This window comes from Cebus imitator, unplaced genomic scaffold (genome assembly GCF_001604975.1).
Source record: "Cebus imitator isolate Cc_AM_T3 unplaced genomic scaffold, Cebus_imitator-1.0 Scaffold324, whole genome shotgun sequence".
NCBI lineage: Eukaryota > Metazoa > Chordata > Mammalia > Primates > Cebidae > Cebus > Cebus imitator.
Window position 1 is genome coordinate 1488362 of NW_016107639.1, and position 16363 is coordinate 1504724.

General features: G+C 37.6%; 1 protein-coding gene across 1 annotated transcript in view; it reads left to right on the top strand.

Annotated features, from left to right (window-relative positions):
* ATP9B (ATPase phospholipid transporting 9B (putative)) overlaps positions 1–16363 on the top strand; it is a 294182-nt gene that overhangs the window by 54950 nt on the left and 222869 nt on the right. Inside the window, exon 6 of the mRNA XM_017504545.2 lies at positions 12286–12389. Coding sequence (XP_017360034.2) covers positions 12286–12389 — 104 coding nt within the window. The remainder of the gene's footprint in view (positions 1–12285; positions 12390–16363) is intronic.

The window sequence follows — 16363 nt, forward strand, 5'->3', positions numbered from 1 at the left end:
AAAAAAAAAAAAAAAAAAAAAAAGGCAGAAAAAAGGCATCAGTTTAGGCTTATTATTGAGCACAGTTTAAAATTTATTTTTTCGTTAAGAATATTTGCTGTTTATCTCCTCCTCAATTTCAGGTATTTCACAGTTACCTCTTTGAATGGCATTGATGGCAGCCTCTTTGTGTGCCTTTTTGTGATTTGCTGGACCATATTTACAGCATTTGGACTGCTTCGTTTTAGAGTTCTCAAGCTCATTCTTATAGAAGTAAACTGGAAAAGTGTTCTCTGTTATTTTTTTCTTTTGAAAAGGAAAGCCACTTATACTTTGTTTGGAAACAAAATATTTTAAGCAGTATATTATCACAGTTACACTGAAATTATTTTGAGTTATCTTGGGTTTTATTTTCTGAATAGCTACTGTTTTAGATATAGAAATTTTCTATGTATGTTGCTGTTACTTTAGTTTCTTCTTGTTTATGACTGCTTTTTTTTTTTAAGTAGAGGCAGGGTTTCACCATGTTGGCTAGGCTGGTCTCACTCCTGGCCTCAAGTGATCCACCTGCTTTGGCCTCCCAAAGTCCTAAGATTACAGACGTGAGCCACCATGCCTGGCGTTTCTTGAAGTATACTTAAATCATTTTTGTTTTCTGTGGTCTAACATCTCAGCAGCATTTGAAAAGAATTTATTCCAGTATTTCATTTAGGAACATTCAGTATACATGATAGTATTAGATTGGTGCAAAAATAGTTGTAACACGTAATTTTGTCATTGGAAGTAATGGCAAAACTGCTGTTACTTTTGGGCCAACCTATGTTTCTGCTATATAATGATATTTCATGAACACTTTTCATTTATTATCTCCTAGTTTTAGTCCTGTGTGGCTAGACCAAGGTAGATATACTCAGACCTGGCCATATAGACTCAGGAGTGGTTGTAAACACACACACGCACGCACGCAGATATATAAACTCATTACCACTGTTTCTTCTCAGGTCACCCTTTAAAGGATCTGCATGAATTCATTTCTTCATGATATGTTGACTACAAGTCTTTTTATTCTTCCTTTTCACTTCAGGTTTGTGTGCCACCTTAAGGTCTAACCAGTGCTTGTAACCAGGGAGATACTTCCTAGTCACCGAAGCCCACTGAAGTCTGTCACCGCAGCCCTTGTCCAGCCCTTAGCTGGGCCTTGCTGATGGGACTTTACCTGCAGTCCGGCAGTTCTTGGCCTGCCTCCAGCTCTGTCTGCAGCTATCTCTTCTGCCCAAAGTGGGAAACGGACTCCTCACTGCAGATACTGCTCCATCTTTCCTTTGCAGTAGCACTTTTCTTTCAAAGTAGAAAGTATTTTCAACAAGTTTACCTGATGGTATTTTATGGCTTAGAATTGTCGATTTGCATGGGACTCTCTAGCTCCCTTTGGCCTGGCTCTGGCTGTCTGCTCCAGCTCCTTCTGGAATTTCTGAAGTATGATTGCACTGGTTTCTCCTTTAGTTCCTTGAATAGGCCTCTCGTTCTCCCTCTTAGAGACTGACTTTTAAAGTAATAGCCATTCTGTCTGGGGGTTCTTGTTGTGTCCTGTGGTGTTTGACCACTTCCTACTCAGAACTTTAGGTTTTATTAAAAGATACCTTCTTAGTGAAGTCTGCCGCGATTTCTTCAAATGTTACTTCCCACCTTAATCCACACATATGTTCCATGGTACCTGTACCTCCCTGTGGGAAGTGGCGTTTCTCTGAGGACTAATTAATTCCTGGATTCTCAGTTTCACGAGCGTGGGATCCTGGTTTCCCCCAGAGTAAGTAGTTGGCACGTGGTGAGCACTCAGTGAACTGAGGGAGCCAAGAAACAAAGAAGTTCCAGATCCCGAGGAAAGTGCTGAGGCCAGTCTCAGGCCAGGGGACTGCCCTGTGAGGTGGAACTAGTTTGTGTTTCCATTGTGCCCACAGTCCTTCTGGCATCCTTGCCCACTCACTCCAGTTAGAAGAATTTCATTGTTCATTTGTGACCTTTTATAAGCTACTTATTTAATACCTTTTGTTTCTTTATTTTTACCTCATTACAATTTTTCTACTAAAAAGAATTTACCTTTTTCACATGTAGCAAATATTTTTACCTTGACTTATTTTAAAAAAAATCATTTTTCTTGCATGTAGAAAAATGAATAATTTTTATATAATTTTAATCTCCTGATCTTTTGTGATTTTTTTTTTTTACTTTAATTTTGGAAAGTCCATCCCTTCCCAATATAAGTGAGCATTGTGCTTTCATACAGTGTATCTGGGTTTTCATGTTTTGTGTTAAGTTTTACTGCATTTGTGATTTTACACTATGTATATTACGTGGAGAAGGGATCTGCCTTTTCTTTTTTCCCACAGTGCTCAGCAGTTGTTTTTAAGTCATGTTTAAAGTTAGCAGAGTTCTTCCCCAGGCCTCTGAGACCTAGTCAGGTTTGTTTGGGCCCTTTCCTCTGCTTTTTATTCTGCTTCCTTGATTCATTCATATTTCCATGCATTTTTTGCCAGCTTTAAATAACATTCCTTTACAGAACGTTGTGATACCTTGGGAAACTTCTCCCTCCTTCCTTTCCTTCACTAGTTATTTTTATTTTCATTTTTTCTTGGTTTTTTTTTTTTTTTTTTTCCTGAGAAACATGAAACATTTGATACTACAAACAGGGTTATTTGGAAATGTCTTTCTGCTCATGCGCTGGACCAGTGGCATCGAAACCTTGGTAGTAGCCCCAAAGCTGTCCTGTACTCTTCTGTCGAGGTGTTCATTCATTCTAAGAGGTGATACCATCTTCATACCTGGGAATATTTAAAAAGTAAGCAGCTTTCATATGGGTTACTGAAAATTTAGAGGAAAGTAAAACAACAGGGCAATTTAAACCTGCGTTTGGCCCATATCCCTCTCATTGCCCACGTGACCACACAGGTGCATATGGGGTGTTAGGTCTGTGTGCATGTGTAGGCCCATGAGAGCGAGACTCCACTTTTGTATATCTTCTATTCATATTTGTCTTGCCCTTTGGTAGATATTTAAGAAGTCTGAGTACAGAAAACAAAGCTTAGAAATTTCCTTTATGTAAACAGAAGACCTAATCAAGACCTTGAAGCATGTTCCCTCTCTAGTAAATATTATATTACATACTTTGCAGTTGTATGTGTTAGTTGATAAAATATTTAATGTTTGAGATACTTACTAGGTTTTTCAAGCCATTGTAATTTTCTACAAATTCTTCTGGTGAATGCAAGGAATTACTGTTGGTAGCTGCTTCAGTGTTTAGTTCTGCGTATTGCTTCAGGGAAAAGATGCGTGCATTGGTGGGCTCTGCAGTCTGTGTGGATAGCCTCTTTGAGCAGCCTCTGGACTCTTTTTGGTAATTACACAGACGGAAAAGATATTTTAGTTAGTGAAATACTTTTAGAGGGGAAGTGATTGGTTAAATATAATTTATTCAGTGACTAACACTTCAGTGTTTCGTCTTTATGTATTTCTTATCATGATGTAACATTTCAGTATTTCTAAAGCTAATTCACTTTTTTACTATAGAATTAAGAAAAAGAATGGAGTGATTGTGTTTAATGTGGGCATCTGAAAGTGTGTTGCTCATTGCTAAGGAAGGTGCTTTCTGCAAGATGCTTTCTATTCATCCCCCCCAGACTATAGTATTTCTTTAGAAAAAATTTCCTCATCTGTAATTTATACAGTTGATTTGTTGATAGATTTATGTCACTCTCCCTTACTGAATCTCACTAGGATGTGAAATCCAGGAGGGAAGAGGCTTTGTCAGTTTTGCTCCCACTTTTCATCACCAGCATGTATTAGGGCAGAGAGGGCTGCATGCTCTGAGTAAGCAAACCCGGCTTGACTTCCTCAGACTTCCTTGGTTTCATCAGCAGTCAGGGAAAAGCCCTGAGCACAGGAATTGCTGTGTGTCCCTACCCTCCTTCCACAGGGATTGGGTTGAATCCAAGGACTCAGAATATGAGCTGGCTCCCCTGATCCTGTGCCTCTCAGCCTGAGCAAGGTATGGGCCTTATATGCACCAGGACTAACCTCAAGATGAATTCTGTGTTTGTTTTACGTTACTTAACATGAAAAGCCCCAGACTCCAAGTCTTCATCCTTCGGATTCTGCGTTTTAATAGCCATGGATACTGTGTATCTTCATTCTTACCCGTGGTCTTTTTTTCACTGTGCCTGCAGAATTCACTTTCTCTTTTTCCTTCACAACCTAAAGCCTTTGTGTCTACGGACTCCTCCCTGAATGTGCCTTCTTGCTCTCATTAAAATGTGGCTCTTTTCTGAGGGCCCATGTCCTAAACAGACTCTTTGCTGGCCCTAGTTTTGGCTCGTCTAACCTTAGTGCCAACCCACCTGCAGTTAGGCCCTCTCTCCAGCTCAGTCTCTTTCGTTCCTGGGCCCCAGTTATTTTCCAGCCTCCTTCTTCCCACTGTTCCTAGCCCCTTTGATTTTCTGTTTGAAGAAGTCCTGTAGGCCAATTTTATTTATGATTGTGTTTTTATTGTTCTGAGAACTCTTTACCTAACCCACGTTTACAAATGTTTCTGCTCTGTTTCTCCTGTTTTCTTCTAGAAGTTTTTTAGTTTTAGGAATTGCACTTACGAATACCCGTTTTGAGTCTATTTTTGTCTACTGTGCAGAGTATGGGTGTGTTTTCTGCATATAGACATTCAGTTGTTGCCGGTACTGTTTTTTTGAAAAAGTGATCCTTTTCCTACTCCATTACCTTTAAACTCTTTTCATGTGAGTTTATCTCGGGACCCTTTTCTGTTTCTGCTGCATTGATCTGTTTGTCTGTCTGTAAACATCATACTCTTTTGGTTACTGTTGCTTTATAAAACTTTTTGAAATCGAGCCCTCCACCTTTGTTGTTCATTTTCAAAGTTGTTCTGGTTGTAGGCCCTTTATATTTTCCTATGACTTTTATAATCAACTTGTCAACTTGTACAAAAAAGCCTTCTGCAGTTTTGAATGGGATTGCATTGAATTTGTCAACCCATTTGGCAGAGAACTGACTTTTAATAATATTGAATCTTTTGACCCATGTGTGAGATACATTTTTCCCTTTAAAATTTTTTTCTCAGCAGTGTTTGCTGTTTTTTGGAGGTTAGTTTTCTTTTATCTCGGCTTCTAAGATTTTCTTTTTTTGTTTTTTTCTTTGAGACAGAGTCTCATTCTGTCGCCGAGGCTGGAGTGCAATGGCACCATCTCTGCTCACTGCAACCTCCGCCTCCTGGGTTTAGGTGATTCTTCTGCCTCAGCCTCCCGAGTAGCTGGGACTACAGGTGCGTGCCACCACGCTCGGCTAATTTTTTTGTGTTTTTGGTAGAGACAGGGTTTTAGCATCTTGGCCAGGCTGGTCTCGAACTCCTGACCTTGTGATCTGCCCACCTTGGCCTCCCAAAATGCTGCTATTACAGAAGAGAGCCACTGCGCCTGACCTAAGATTTTCTTTTTATTATCCGTTTTGTGCAATTTGATTATGATATGCATAGGTGTAATTTTCTTTTTTTTTTTTTATGCTTGGGGTTCATGTAACTTTTTGAATCTGTGGATTCTAATTTTGATTAAATATGGAAATTGTTTAGCCTTTATTTCTTCAAATATTTATTCTTCTCTCTCTAGTGTCAAGATTTCCAGTTACACCTATATTAGACTGTTTGAGGTTGTCACAAAACTCATTGATGTTTTCAAATTTTTCTTTTAAATTCTTTTTTTCTTTTGTGGAGTTCTATTGCTGTGTCTTGATTCACCCTTCTTTCCTTCCAGAATGTCTGTTCTATCGTGTGTTTGTCTGTTCTTAACGCTGCTAAGAAAGAAAGATCGGAGACTGGGTAATTTAGAAGGAAAGAGGTTTCATTGACTCACAGTTCAGCATGGCTGGGAGGCCTCAGGAAACTTAACAACCATGGCGGAGGGGGAAGCAAACATGTCCTTCTTCACATGGTAGCAGCAAGGAAAAGTGCTGAGCAAAAAGGGGAAAAACCCCTTCTAAAACCGTCAGAACACACTATCATGAGAGCAGCATGAGGGTAACTGTTTCCATGATTCGTTTACCTCCCACCTGGTCCCTTTCATGACACGTGGAGAGTATAGGAACTATAATTCAAGATGAGAGTTGGTTGGAGACACAGCCAAACCATATCATACTGTGAATTTCGTTTGTTGTATTTTTTATCTCAAGCATTGTTGTTTTTGTGTCTGGAAGTTTGATTTGGATCTTTTTTATATCCTTCATGTCTCTAACTTTCTTATCATTGGAATACACTTTTCATAGGTATTTTCATGTCCATGTCTGCTAATTGTAACATTTGTGTCAGTTGTGGGTCAGTTTTGATTGGATGGTTTTTGTCCTCATATGGGTCTTGCTTCTTTGCATGCCTATTAATTTTTTATTGGATGTCAGACTTTGTGAATTTTACCTTTTTGGGTGATGGACATTTTTATATTCCTGCAAATATCGTTGAGTATTGTTTTGGGGTACTGTTCAGCGACTTGGATAGCTCTTGCAGTTGCATCATTGGACAGATCTGGGGCATGCTTTGTGGGGTTGGTTATTTCCCAGCATGAGGCCAGAGCTGCTCTGTGGGTCATGGGCTTCTCCACTCTGGCAGGAAGGGCACTTTGTGAACATGGGCATTCTCTGTTCCTTTTGAATGTCCCTCTGTCACTGCCCTCTTCTCTGGACACTCACTTTTTCCTCAGCATCCAGGCATGTTCTCTTTCAGGAGCTCTGCCCTGGCCCTTCCTTTAGCCTGCATGCTCTGCTTTGGATGCCTGTTCATGGCCTCCCCACTGCTTCCTGACTCCTGGCTCCAATGCCCCCTTTTCTAGGACTCCTCTCCTAACCCTGCTTACAGTCACGAATGCACACCTCTGCCCTCCGCCAGCATCCTGGGTCTTGTGCTCTGCCCTCATTATTTTCCCATAGCACCTGCTACCTTCCAGCATACTATACACTTGTTATATGTGTGCGATTCTCACTGGTGTAGCACAGATGCCTTCAGTAGGAACTGGAATGTAGTAGATGTTGAGGAAATGAGTGAAGTACTGCCTTCAGATTTTGTGTGGTTTTGCTGTACTTCTTTCTTGAAGTGTGTTCTCGGTGCCTTAATATATTTTAGGATTTCATCCATTTGAATTTGCTTCTGTGGACTGATAGCCTAGAATAGTAATGTCATCTACATCATAAGATAAATTGTAACTTTTTGTTAAACTAGAATTTTTACCATTACTTTTTATTAGGTAAGAAGTTTTAGAATTAATTAGCTAGAAGATAACAGTAATTTTGTTCAACTCAGTTTCATGGGATTATTTTTAGGAACGTTTATATGAAATAGGTGGATGTCGTGGCCTGCAAAGAAACTGCCATACTCTAGTGCCGCGGTTTTACATGAGAAGACTCTGGCCTGGACCTCAGTGTTTTTGACTTACATTTCAGAGCACTTTTGCAAGCAGAATGGAGAGGGATCCTAGTCTGTTCACTCAGCCACTTTGTCACAAAATGTTTATTGGTACCTACTTAGGGCATTGGCACATCCCATTTACTTATTTAGATGATATCCCTCAATCTCTACAGAGACATGTGGCTGTGAGTAATTTGGCAGTGAGTCTACATGCTTTTGCAGTTGAAAATCTTAGAGACCTAAGTTTTGTTTACTTTGATCAGCATATATATTTAGTTTAAATGTGAGGTGATAAACTATCATCTCAACTATATTTGTTTAAAGAAAAGTAAGTTATACTTTATTTCACTTTAATGGATGGATATTAAGATTTAATGATTGATTACTAGAAGTATTAGAACCTTCTGTTCATTATTGTCCTTGCATTTATTTAGGGAAAAAAAAAAAAACCCCAGTATTGGCTGGGTGTGGTGACTCATGCCTGTATTCATAGCACTTTGGAAGGCTGAGGTGGGCAGATTGCTTGAGCTCAGGAATTTGAGTCCAATCTGGGAACTCAGTGAAATCCGATCTCTACAAAAAATACAAAATTAGCCAGGTGTGGTGGTGCATACCTGTAGTCCCATCTGCATGGGAGGCTGAGGTAAGAGGATTACTTGAGCCAGGGAGATGGAGGCTGCTGTGATTGCCCCACTGTACTCCAGACTGGGTGACAGAAATTAATAATAAAAGTTACTTAATTATCTCCCACTCTTATACCTTGTGTGTCTGTTTGGATATAAGTACATTTTTATCCTTAGTGGCTAGTATTTGTGTTTACTAGGACTTACATGGTTTCGTGCTTTAATCTATTATGACATTGACTCATTTTAACTACTTAGGACTAGATTGGTTGTAAACTCCTTTTCGTTAATTAATTTATAGTAAATCCACAAACCAGTAATGTGGTCATTTATTATCATTATCAAGTCTATGTACTGTATGTGCTAGACTTTGACATAGCTGCAGCGCAGTGGATGGTTTAGGCAGCGTCACTGCAAATGCTTGCCTCCCTCCTTGTGTTATGGCGGTACCTGTTAACCATCCCCGCTTCCCCCACAATCCCACTAACCTTCCCAGCTTCTGGTGATCATCCTTCTGCTCTCTGTCTCCATGAGTTCACTTTGACGTGGATACATTTTGGATATGCATTTGGAAAGAAGAAACTAAATGTCATAAAAGTGTATTTTACTTACACTTTAAACCTATCACAGGATCTGAAATTTAGTAGATACTCAGATGTTTGAATATTGATAGCATTTTAAGCACCTTCTTTACAGGTGTATATAAAATATTACTGGTGTTTATGTGGGTTATTAAAAGGTTCACAGAGGTTAGATTTTCTGTGTAAGTAAGTCTGGGAAGGGAGGGATTTCAGTCAAAGGGAGCAAGTGCTGGGAGCTCTTGCAAATAAGAAGGCACCCTACAGTGGAGGGACAAAGCTTCCAGTGAGACGAGGCTTCCGGTGAGGTAGAGCAGGGGCCAAGAGTGATGGAGGAGCCAGTTGGTAAAGCCTGGCAGTTAACCTACCGTCAGTGTTGAGGAACTTACTTTTTTTATATATATACAAATGTGATTATATTCTAAATAATTATCAAATGGAATTTTTTCTGGGGGGAAACACAGTCCTTAGTTTTTTCAACTCATTCTTTTGGAATTAGGGAAATTATAATATTATATTCTCTTTACCCAGGCAGAAATTAATGACTGGTAGTGGGGTTGGTGGGAAGGTTATATGTTTAAGAATCACTGGTGTAAGAATAGGTAGTTATCTGAGATGCATTTGGATCTTTCTCAGAGGAGCCCATAGAACTTGTTCATGGGAGCGTGTGAGATGAATGCTTTTCCTCTGAGAAAAAAACCACCTATCCTATTAGGTTTCTGAAGAATAATGGAAGGGAACATTTATTGCTATAAAGATTTGGTGGAAATATTTAATTGAAATAGTTTAGAGAGAAGAAAGTACTGTTGTTGCCTTACTTGGTGATACGGTTTGGCTGTGTCCCCACCCAAATCTAATCTTGACTTGTAGTTCCCATAATCCACACGTGTTGTGGGATGGACCCAGTGGGAAGTAATTGGATCATGGGGGCGGTTATCCCCATGCTGTTCACTTGATAGTGATTGAGTTATCAGGAGATTTGATGGTTTTATAAGGAGCTTTTCCCCCTTTGCTCGGCACTTCTCCTTGCTGCCATTATGTGAAAAAGGAAGTGTTTGCTTCCCGTTACACCAGGATTGTAAGTTTCCTGAGGCCTACACAGCCATGCTGAATTGTGAGTCAATTAAAACTCTTTCCTTTATAAATTACCTAGTCTCGGATCTATCTTTATTAGCAGTGTGAGAACGGACTAGTATACATGGTGATAGTCACTATTAATTAGTTCACTAAAAAACAAAAGCCAATAATATGTGACTTACTGAGTGTGCACTTGGTAGTAAATTGAATAGGGATAGTTTTAAGAAAAAAAATGTCATTAGATTTAAATACTAGCATTTATATTGAAATGTCTTTGCTACTGCATTTCTTCTCTATCAAGTGCAACTCTGAGATTATTAAACTTTGTCTGTTTCATAAAATCTTTGTGTTGTTAATTGCTTTGTAGGGTTATTGAGGCCAGGTGACAGTTGTGTGTTTTATGTGTGCACAATGACTCTTAAAATTGAGGGATTTTTCTGTTGTTACCAGTCTCTCTCAAATCTGGTGTTAGCATACTGTTAGGATCAGTTGTCACCTCATTTAACAAAATGTTGGCCAGCAATCAAACCCTTAATGTAAGTGTGGGCTGTTAGAATATGGCATAAAATGGCAGTTGGTGCTGGCCTTCACTGGTGGACAGGTGTGTGAAAGTGGCAACTTCTCTGCCCTGTCTTCTCTGTCCAGTGCCCTAAATGTTCTTTGGCAAAGAGGACAGCAAATAAGTTATTCAAGAAGCTAGGACCTAATAACAATTTCATCAATTCTTCACAATTTAAATATGTGTATTTTCAGCAGCTATATAAGGCAGATGGTCGTAATATTTTGTCACTGTACTCTGTTTAGCTTTCTAATACTTTGTTCATAGTGTAATATTAACATTTATGAGAACTTTTTATGCTGTATTTTATCACAAACTTTTTTCCTTAAACGTGATTGAAGGTAATTTCCATAGAAATGAATCACAATCACTATATAATGCCTGAAAATTAAAGACTATTAAATATGTTATGTCTCTTACCATATTAGAGAATAATAAATTTCTCAGAAATGTTAGATCTTAGTTACAGAGTCAAAAAGGATGTGTTTTCTGTTTCAAAATGTTTAAAAATTATTTATTATATCTTATGACTATAGTTTTTCCTTTTCTGTCCTTTTAAAATGTGTTGATTACAGAGAATGTGAAAAAAACAGAAGGAAAGAAGGGTGGATCGGATGGCTAGGAAAGGGAGTGAAATTAGGTGATGAAGTAGGAACTCTAGGTCAGTGGGGCATCTCTACTGCCTCGTGCTTTGCTATGAAAAGAGTAGCAGTGTGGGTGGAGGCCTAAGGTCTGAGCGGCCATGTTCATAGGAATTCAAGTGGACATGTTTTGTGAGTCTGTTTTCTGGTTATGTGTAGGCATACACTTATTGATTTTAAAGCTCTGTTAATATTTGTTTCACACATAATTCTAAAGAGCATTTCTGTTTTATAAGATAAATAAAAATAGCTTCAGCCCTTATTGGCTTGTGTAATTGAGGAATGTAGAAAAAAAATAATGCATATAAAAGTTTTACTGTCTCCAAAGCAGATCTTTCAGAGCAGTGTGATACTACTGAAATACAGCTGCTTTAAGAGGTATTTGGGAAATAAGATCTTTTAATAAGCTGGATATGGGTCGAAAAGTCAGTGTAATGAGTGTGATAATAGTTTTTGATAATATGAACTGAACTTTGGCCTGTTAACTGTCAGCATAAACCGAATGTAAAATGAAGGAACATTTTCCCTTGTTAGGAGAGTAATTATGAAAATGTAAAAATAAACACACAAGGCCATTGCTAGTCTTAAAAGAGAGTGAGACAGGGAAAGAGTGAGGAAGTGAAGGAAGGCAGTGGGGGGAGGCATGGGGAGAATGAGGGGCAGAGACAGAGAGAATGGGAAGAAGGGAGGGAATGAATTTGCTTGTTCTGTTACCTAAGTATGTCTCAAATTATGTATGTAACATTCATCTACTGTCTGTCATATTATACGTGATATTTTGTAGATGTTTAAGTGTATGTGAAACTTTATCAGTGACTTTTCTACATTAGATATTTTGTAGGTAAGAATTTATTCACATAGAGAAGTCACTTTTAGTAATAAAGCTTTAGGTAGAACTTTTCCAGTCCTCTCCTGTGTTGGTAAAACTGTAAGAGAGCGTGATTTTATGTGTAATTTGCTTTATTTCTTTTTGGTCAGTTATATGCTAATTAATGCCATTTATGATACTAACTTAAAGATTTTTACATCTCTATGTTAAGTTTCATTGCTCAAATTATTTAGTAATATTTCTGATCATCGTTAACTTGACTTGGAACTGAAATAATTACAAAACATGGGAATAACCTTCTGAGTGGAATCCCCTTTTAAATTGCTATGAAGAGATTCTCCCTCTATGTTTTTATTGGGAGATAAATAATTATTTGTGTTTGGAAGTTTACTAAGAGAAGTTAATTATTAGTGACTGTCTGAAAGTATAAGTATAGGGAAATTTCTGAAGTATTTTTTTCTGCAGCTTATTTCTAAAGACATTTTTTAATTGAAAGTTGAATTGGGTGTGCTAGTGTTGCTTTGAGTTGATTGTGCTTCTTTTTTTTTTTTTTAGGTAAAGTGCAAGTTAAGAGTTCAGACATACAAGTTGGAGACCTCATTATAGTGGAAAAGGTCGATGAATTTTTAATATATTTTAGACCTATATTTACTAGTTATTAATGTTTAGCCTGATTGCAAGTAACTTCTGAATTTGAAAGAAATTAAGACATGTATTTAAAATTATAATATCCTGTGTAAGATTTGGTGTATGTGAAGAAGAATCTAGATTTTTGTATATTCTGTTTTACTAAAGTATATTTCAGTGTGTGCAGGCAAATTGATTTTTTTCTACAACAAGAAGTGTTAACTGCTTAATGTTGTATTATCAAGATTATTTTATGTCATCACAGAATTTTATCAGAACCTATTTATAATACTGTGCTTTAGTTTTCAGAACTTCAAATGGGGCTGGGCATCCAGAGGTTTAAAAAAAATAATAAAAAGACCATGGACTTAATGTAAAATGTTAAACTGCAAAACTTTTAGGAGAAAAACAAAATATTTAGAATCTAGGGATAGGAAAATATTTCTTAGACCTGATACCAAAAGAACAATGTGTAAAAGAAAAAATTGATAAATTGCATATTGTTAAAGTTTAAAATGTGTGCTTTGTGAAAACCCATGTGAATACAATGAAAAACAAGATACAGATTGGGAGAAAATACTTTGTAATGCATGTATTCGACAAACCATATGTATATGGAATATAAAAAAACTCCTAAAACAATATTTTAAAAAATTAATTAGAAAATGGGCTAAAGATTTCAAGAGACATTTTGACAAAGATTTACATATAGAAAATAAACACTTGGGCCGGGTGCGGTGACTCACACCTGTAACCTCAGCAGTTTAGGAGGCTGAGGCAGGCAGATCATAAGGTCAAGAGATCGAGACCATCCTTGCCAACGTGGTGAAACCTTGTCTTTACTAACAATACAGAAATTAGCTGGGCGTGGTGGCGTGCACCTGTACCCCTAGCTACTTGGGAAGCTGAGGCAGGAGAATTCCTTGAACCTGGGAGGCAGAGGTTATAGTGAATCGAGATCTCACCACTGTACTCCAGCCTGGTGACAGAGTGAGACTCTGATCTCAAAAATAAAAATAAACACATGAACAGAAATTCACCATCATTAGTCATCAGGAAATACAAATTGAAACTGAAATATCAGTATGCATCCATCAGTATAGCTACAATGAAAGCATGGTGACAAAACCAAATGTTGGAAACAGTGTGAAGGAACGGATCACTTGTATATTGCTTGTGGAACTGTAAGTAATATAATTATTCTGGAAAATCTCTACATAGTTTCTTAAAAAAAAAAAATCCTGTGTAACTGTCATACTACCCAGCAGTTGCACTCCTGGACCTTTATCACAGAGAAATGTTAATTTAAGTTGATACAAAAAAACCTGTGCAGGAACGTCTTTATCTACATTACTCATAGTAGCTAAATTCCAGAAAGTCCATATATCCCAGGTGGGTGACTAGTCAGAGAAGCAGCTGTGCATTCACACCGTGGCATGCAGTGTCAGGAGAACACAGGGCTCTTTGCTTTTGTGGTGTCCCTCATCTTGAGGGGAAGGAAGAAGAAACAAAAAGTATCCAATAATTATTTGAAATTATCTAGTTTGTTTCTGAGTGCTCCATAGAAAATAAGACAGAATAAGGACATAAAGAGTCTGAATATGAAATTTTAAAAAATACCTATAAGCGCCGGACATGATGCACTTTGGGAGGCCAAGGCGAGAGGATCACATATAGCTAGGGATTTGAGATCAGCCTGGACAACATAGACCAAAATTTAAAGAATTAGCCAGGTGCAGTGGCACACATCTGTTGTCTTAGCTGCTTGGGAGACGGAGGCAGGAGGATTGTGTGGGCCTGGGAATTCAGTACTGTAATGAGCCATGATCGTTGTTGAAACATATTAAACAGACCAAAGTAAATGTAAAGACAGCCCATGCTCATGGTTAGAAGTATATGTTGTTCAGAAGGCGGTGTTCCATAAATTGATCTATAGATTTAATGTTATCCCTCCCAAAATCCCAGTTGACGTCTTTGCAGAAATTGACAGGCTGACTCTAAAATTCATATGGATATTGTAGGGACTCAGAGTAGCCAAAACAATTTTGAAAAAGATGGACAAATTTTGAATACTCACATTTCACTATTTCAAAACTTGAATTCAGATTTATGGTAATCAAGACTGTGGAACTAGCATTGAGAGTACAGAAATAAACTTTGAATTTATGGTTAATTGATTTTTGGCAAGAGTGCCTAGAAAATGTACCAAGGTGGGAGTGTGTTAGGGCGGGCGCTTTTTTGGCCCCATGTTATTTATGAGATACATCCATGTTGTTGTGTGTAGTTGCTACCCACCCATTTTGGTGTTATATAGTGTGGTTTTTATCTGTTTCCCTGTTGATGTGTTTTTAGGTCACATCTAAGTTTTGCCTATCATAAATGATGCTTTTGTGTCATATTTGGCTACGTTTCTTGGTGCACACATCCACATATTGCTGTTGCAGGTGTGCCTAGGAATGATGCTACTGTTTTGGGGCATGTAGTTCTGCTATGGTAGACCCTGCCCGTGATTTTGCAAAGCGGTGTGTCAGATTATACTCCAATCAGCAGTGCCTTGGCGTGTTTGCCAGCACACACATTTTCAGCCTTTTAAAGTTAGCGTTTCTGATAAGTATGTGGAAGTGGTTTGAATGCATCTTTTTTTGAGTTCTAATAAGAACCAGTACTTTTTCATAGGATTTTGTGTGTCTTTCTTTTATGTGACAAGCCTGCTAAAATCTCTTGGCATTTCCCTTCTGAGTTATTCCTTTATCAGTTTGTGGGTCTGTATGTATTCTGGATTAGAGTCCTTTGTTAGTTACATATGCGTTGCAGATACCTTTTCTTTCCTGGCAGGCTGTGTTGAACAGAAATTCTTAAATTTAGTGAAGTCTGTTATATTAGTCTTTTCATTTAAGGTTAATTTTTTAAGACAATTTTTGTTGATGATGGTCTTTATTAAGGACCCTTACCTACCAATAAGTCATGAAAATATTCTTGTAACGTTTGGTGAATGATGACAATTCAATGGGGAAAGAACTTTTTTTTTCTTTTAGGCATTTTATTGTTTTGGCTTTCACATTTAGAACTGTAATTCTAGTAGATTTTTGTGTTCACATTGAGGTCGAGGTCAGGTATTGTCTCCCGTCATCCCCTGATGGTGCTCAGTTTTCTCATTGCTATTGATTGAAAACACCATTGTTTTCTCATTGATTGGCAGTTTCATCTTTCTCAAAAATAGTGTCCATGTATATGTGGACCTATTTTTGGATGTCTGGTTTTGCACTGGTATAATTGTCTATTCTTCTTGTAATCACATCTTTTCTTAACTACTCTAGTTCAATCTAGTTTTATTTGGTTGTAGAGTTAATCCTTACGTTTAATTTCTCTCAACAATATTTTATAGTTTTTAGTGTAGAGTTCTTGCACATCTTTTACTGGTTTCATCCTAGTATTAGTTTTTTTTCCAAGTGTTAGAAAGAAATAGCTTTATCCAATAACTTAGTGTTTTTCAGCTTTAACATTTGTTTTTGTTATGTGTTGAGTGACAATCCATTTATTTGCATGGGTAGATAAGTCTTTACTTAGGTCTCAAAAATCATACGTAATTCATGACATTATGTTAAGTATTCTTATTACAATTATATATTGTTTCTTTAGGCTGATACAGCTTTCCTAATTGGTAGAACTATTAATGATAATGATTAAATGAATAGTGACTTGTAAAAGTTTTTCTATGCCATAAAATATCTTTGCGTTTTTCTGTGCCGTGGAAGTTTTTGCTTGCTTGCTTGCTTGTTTAGTCATAGAGTTCTTCTTTCACGTCTATTCAGTGTTTTGTGTATGATGTGCTCTGTTTTGTGTTGGGCATTGGAGGACCACAGTCCTCACTTTCCAGGGCCATTAGTCTAATAGGGAGAACATAATTTTTTATAAGGTAATACCTGCTGGGTTACATGTACCGACTAACAGAGGCCACACAAATGGCTATATTTAATGTTTTTTCAGATATAAAGCTTTTTTTTTT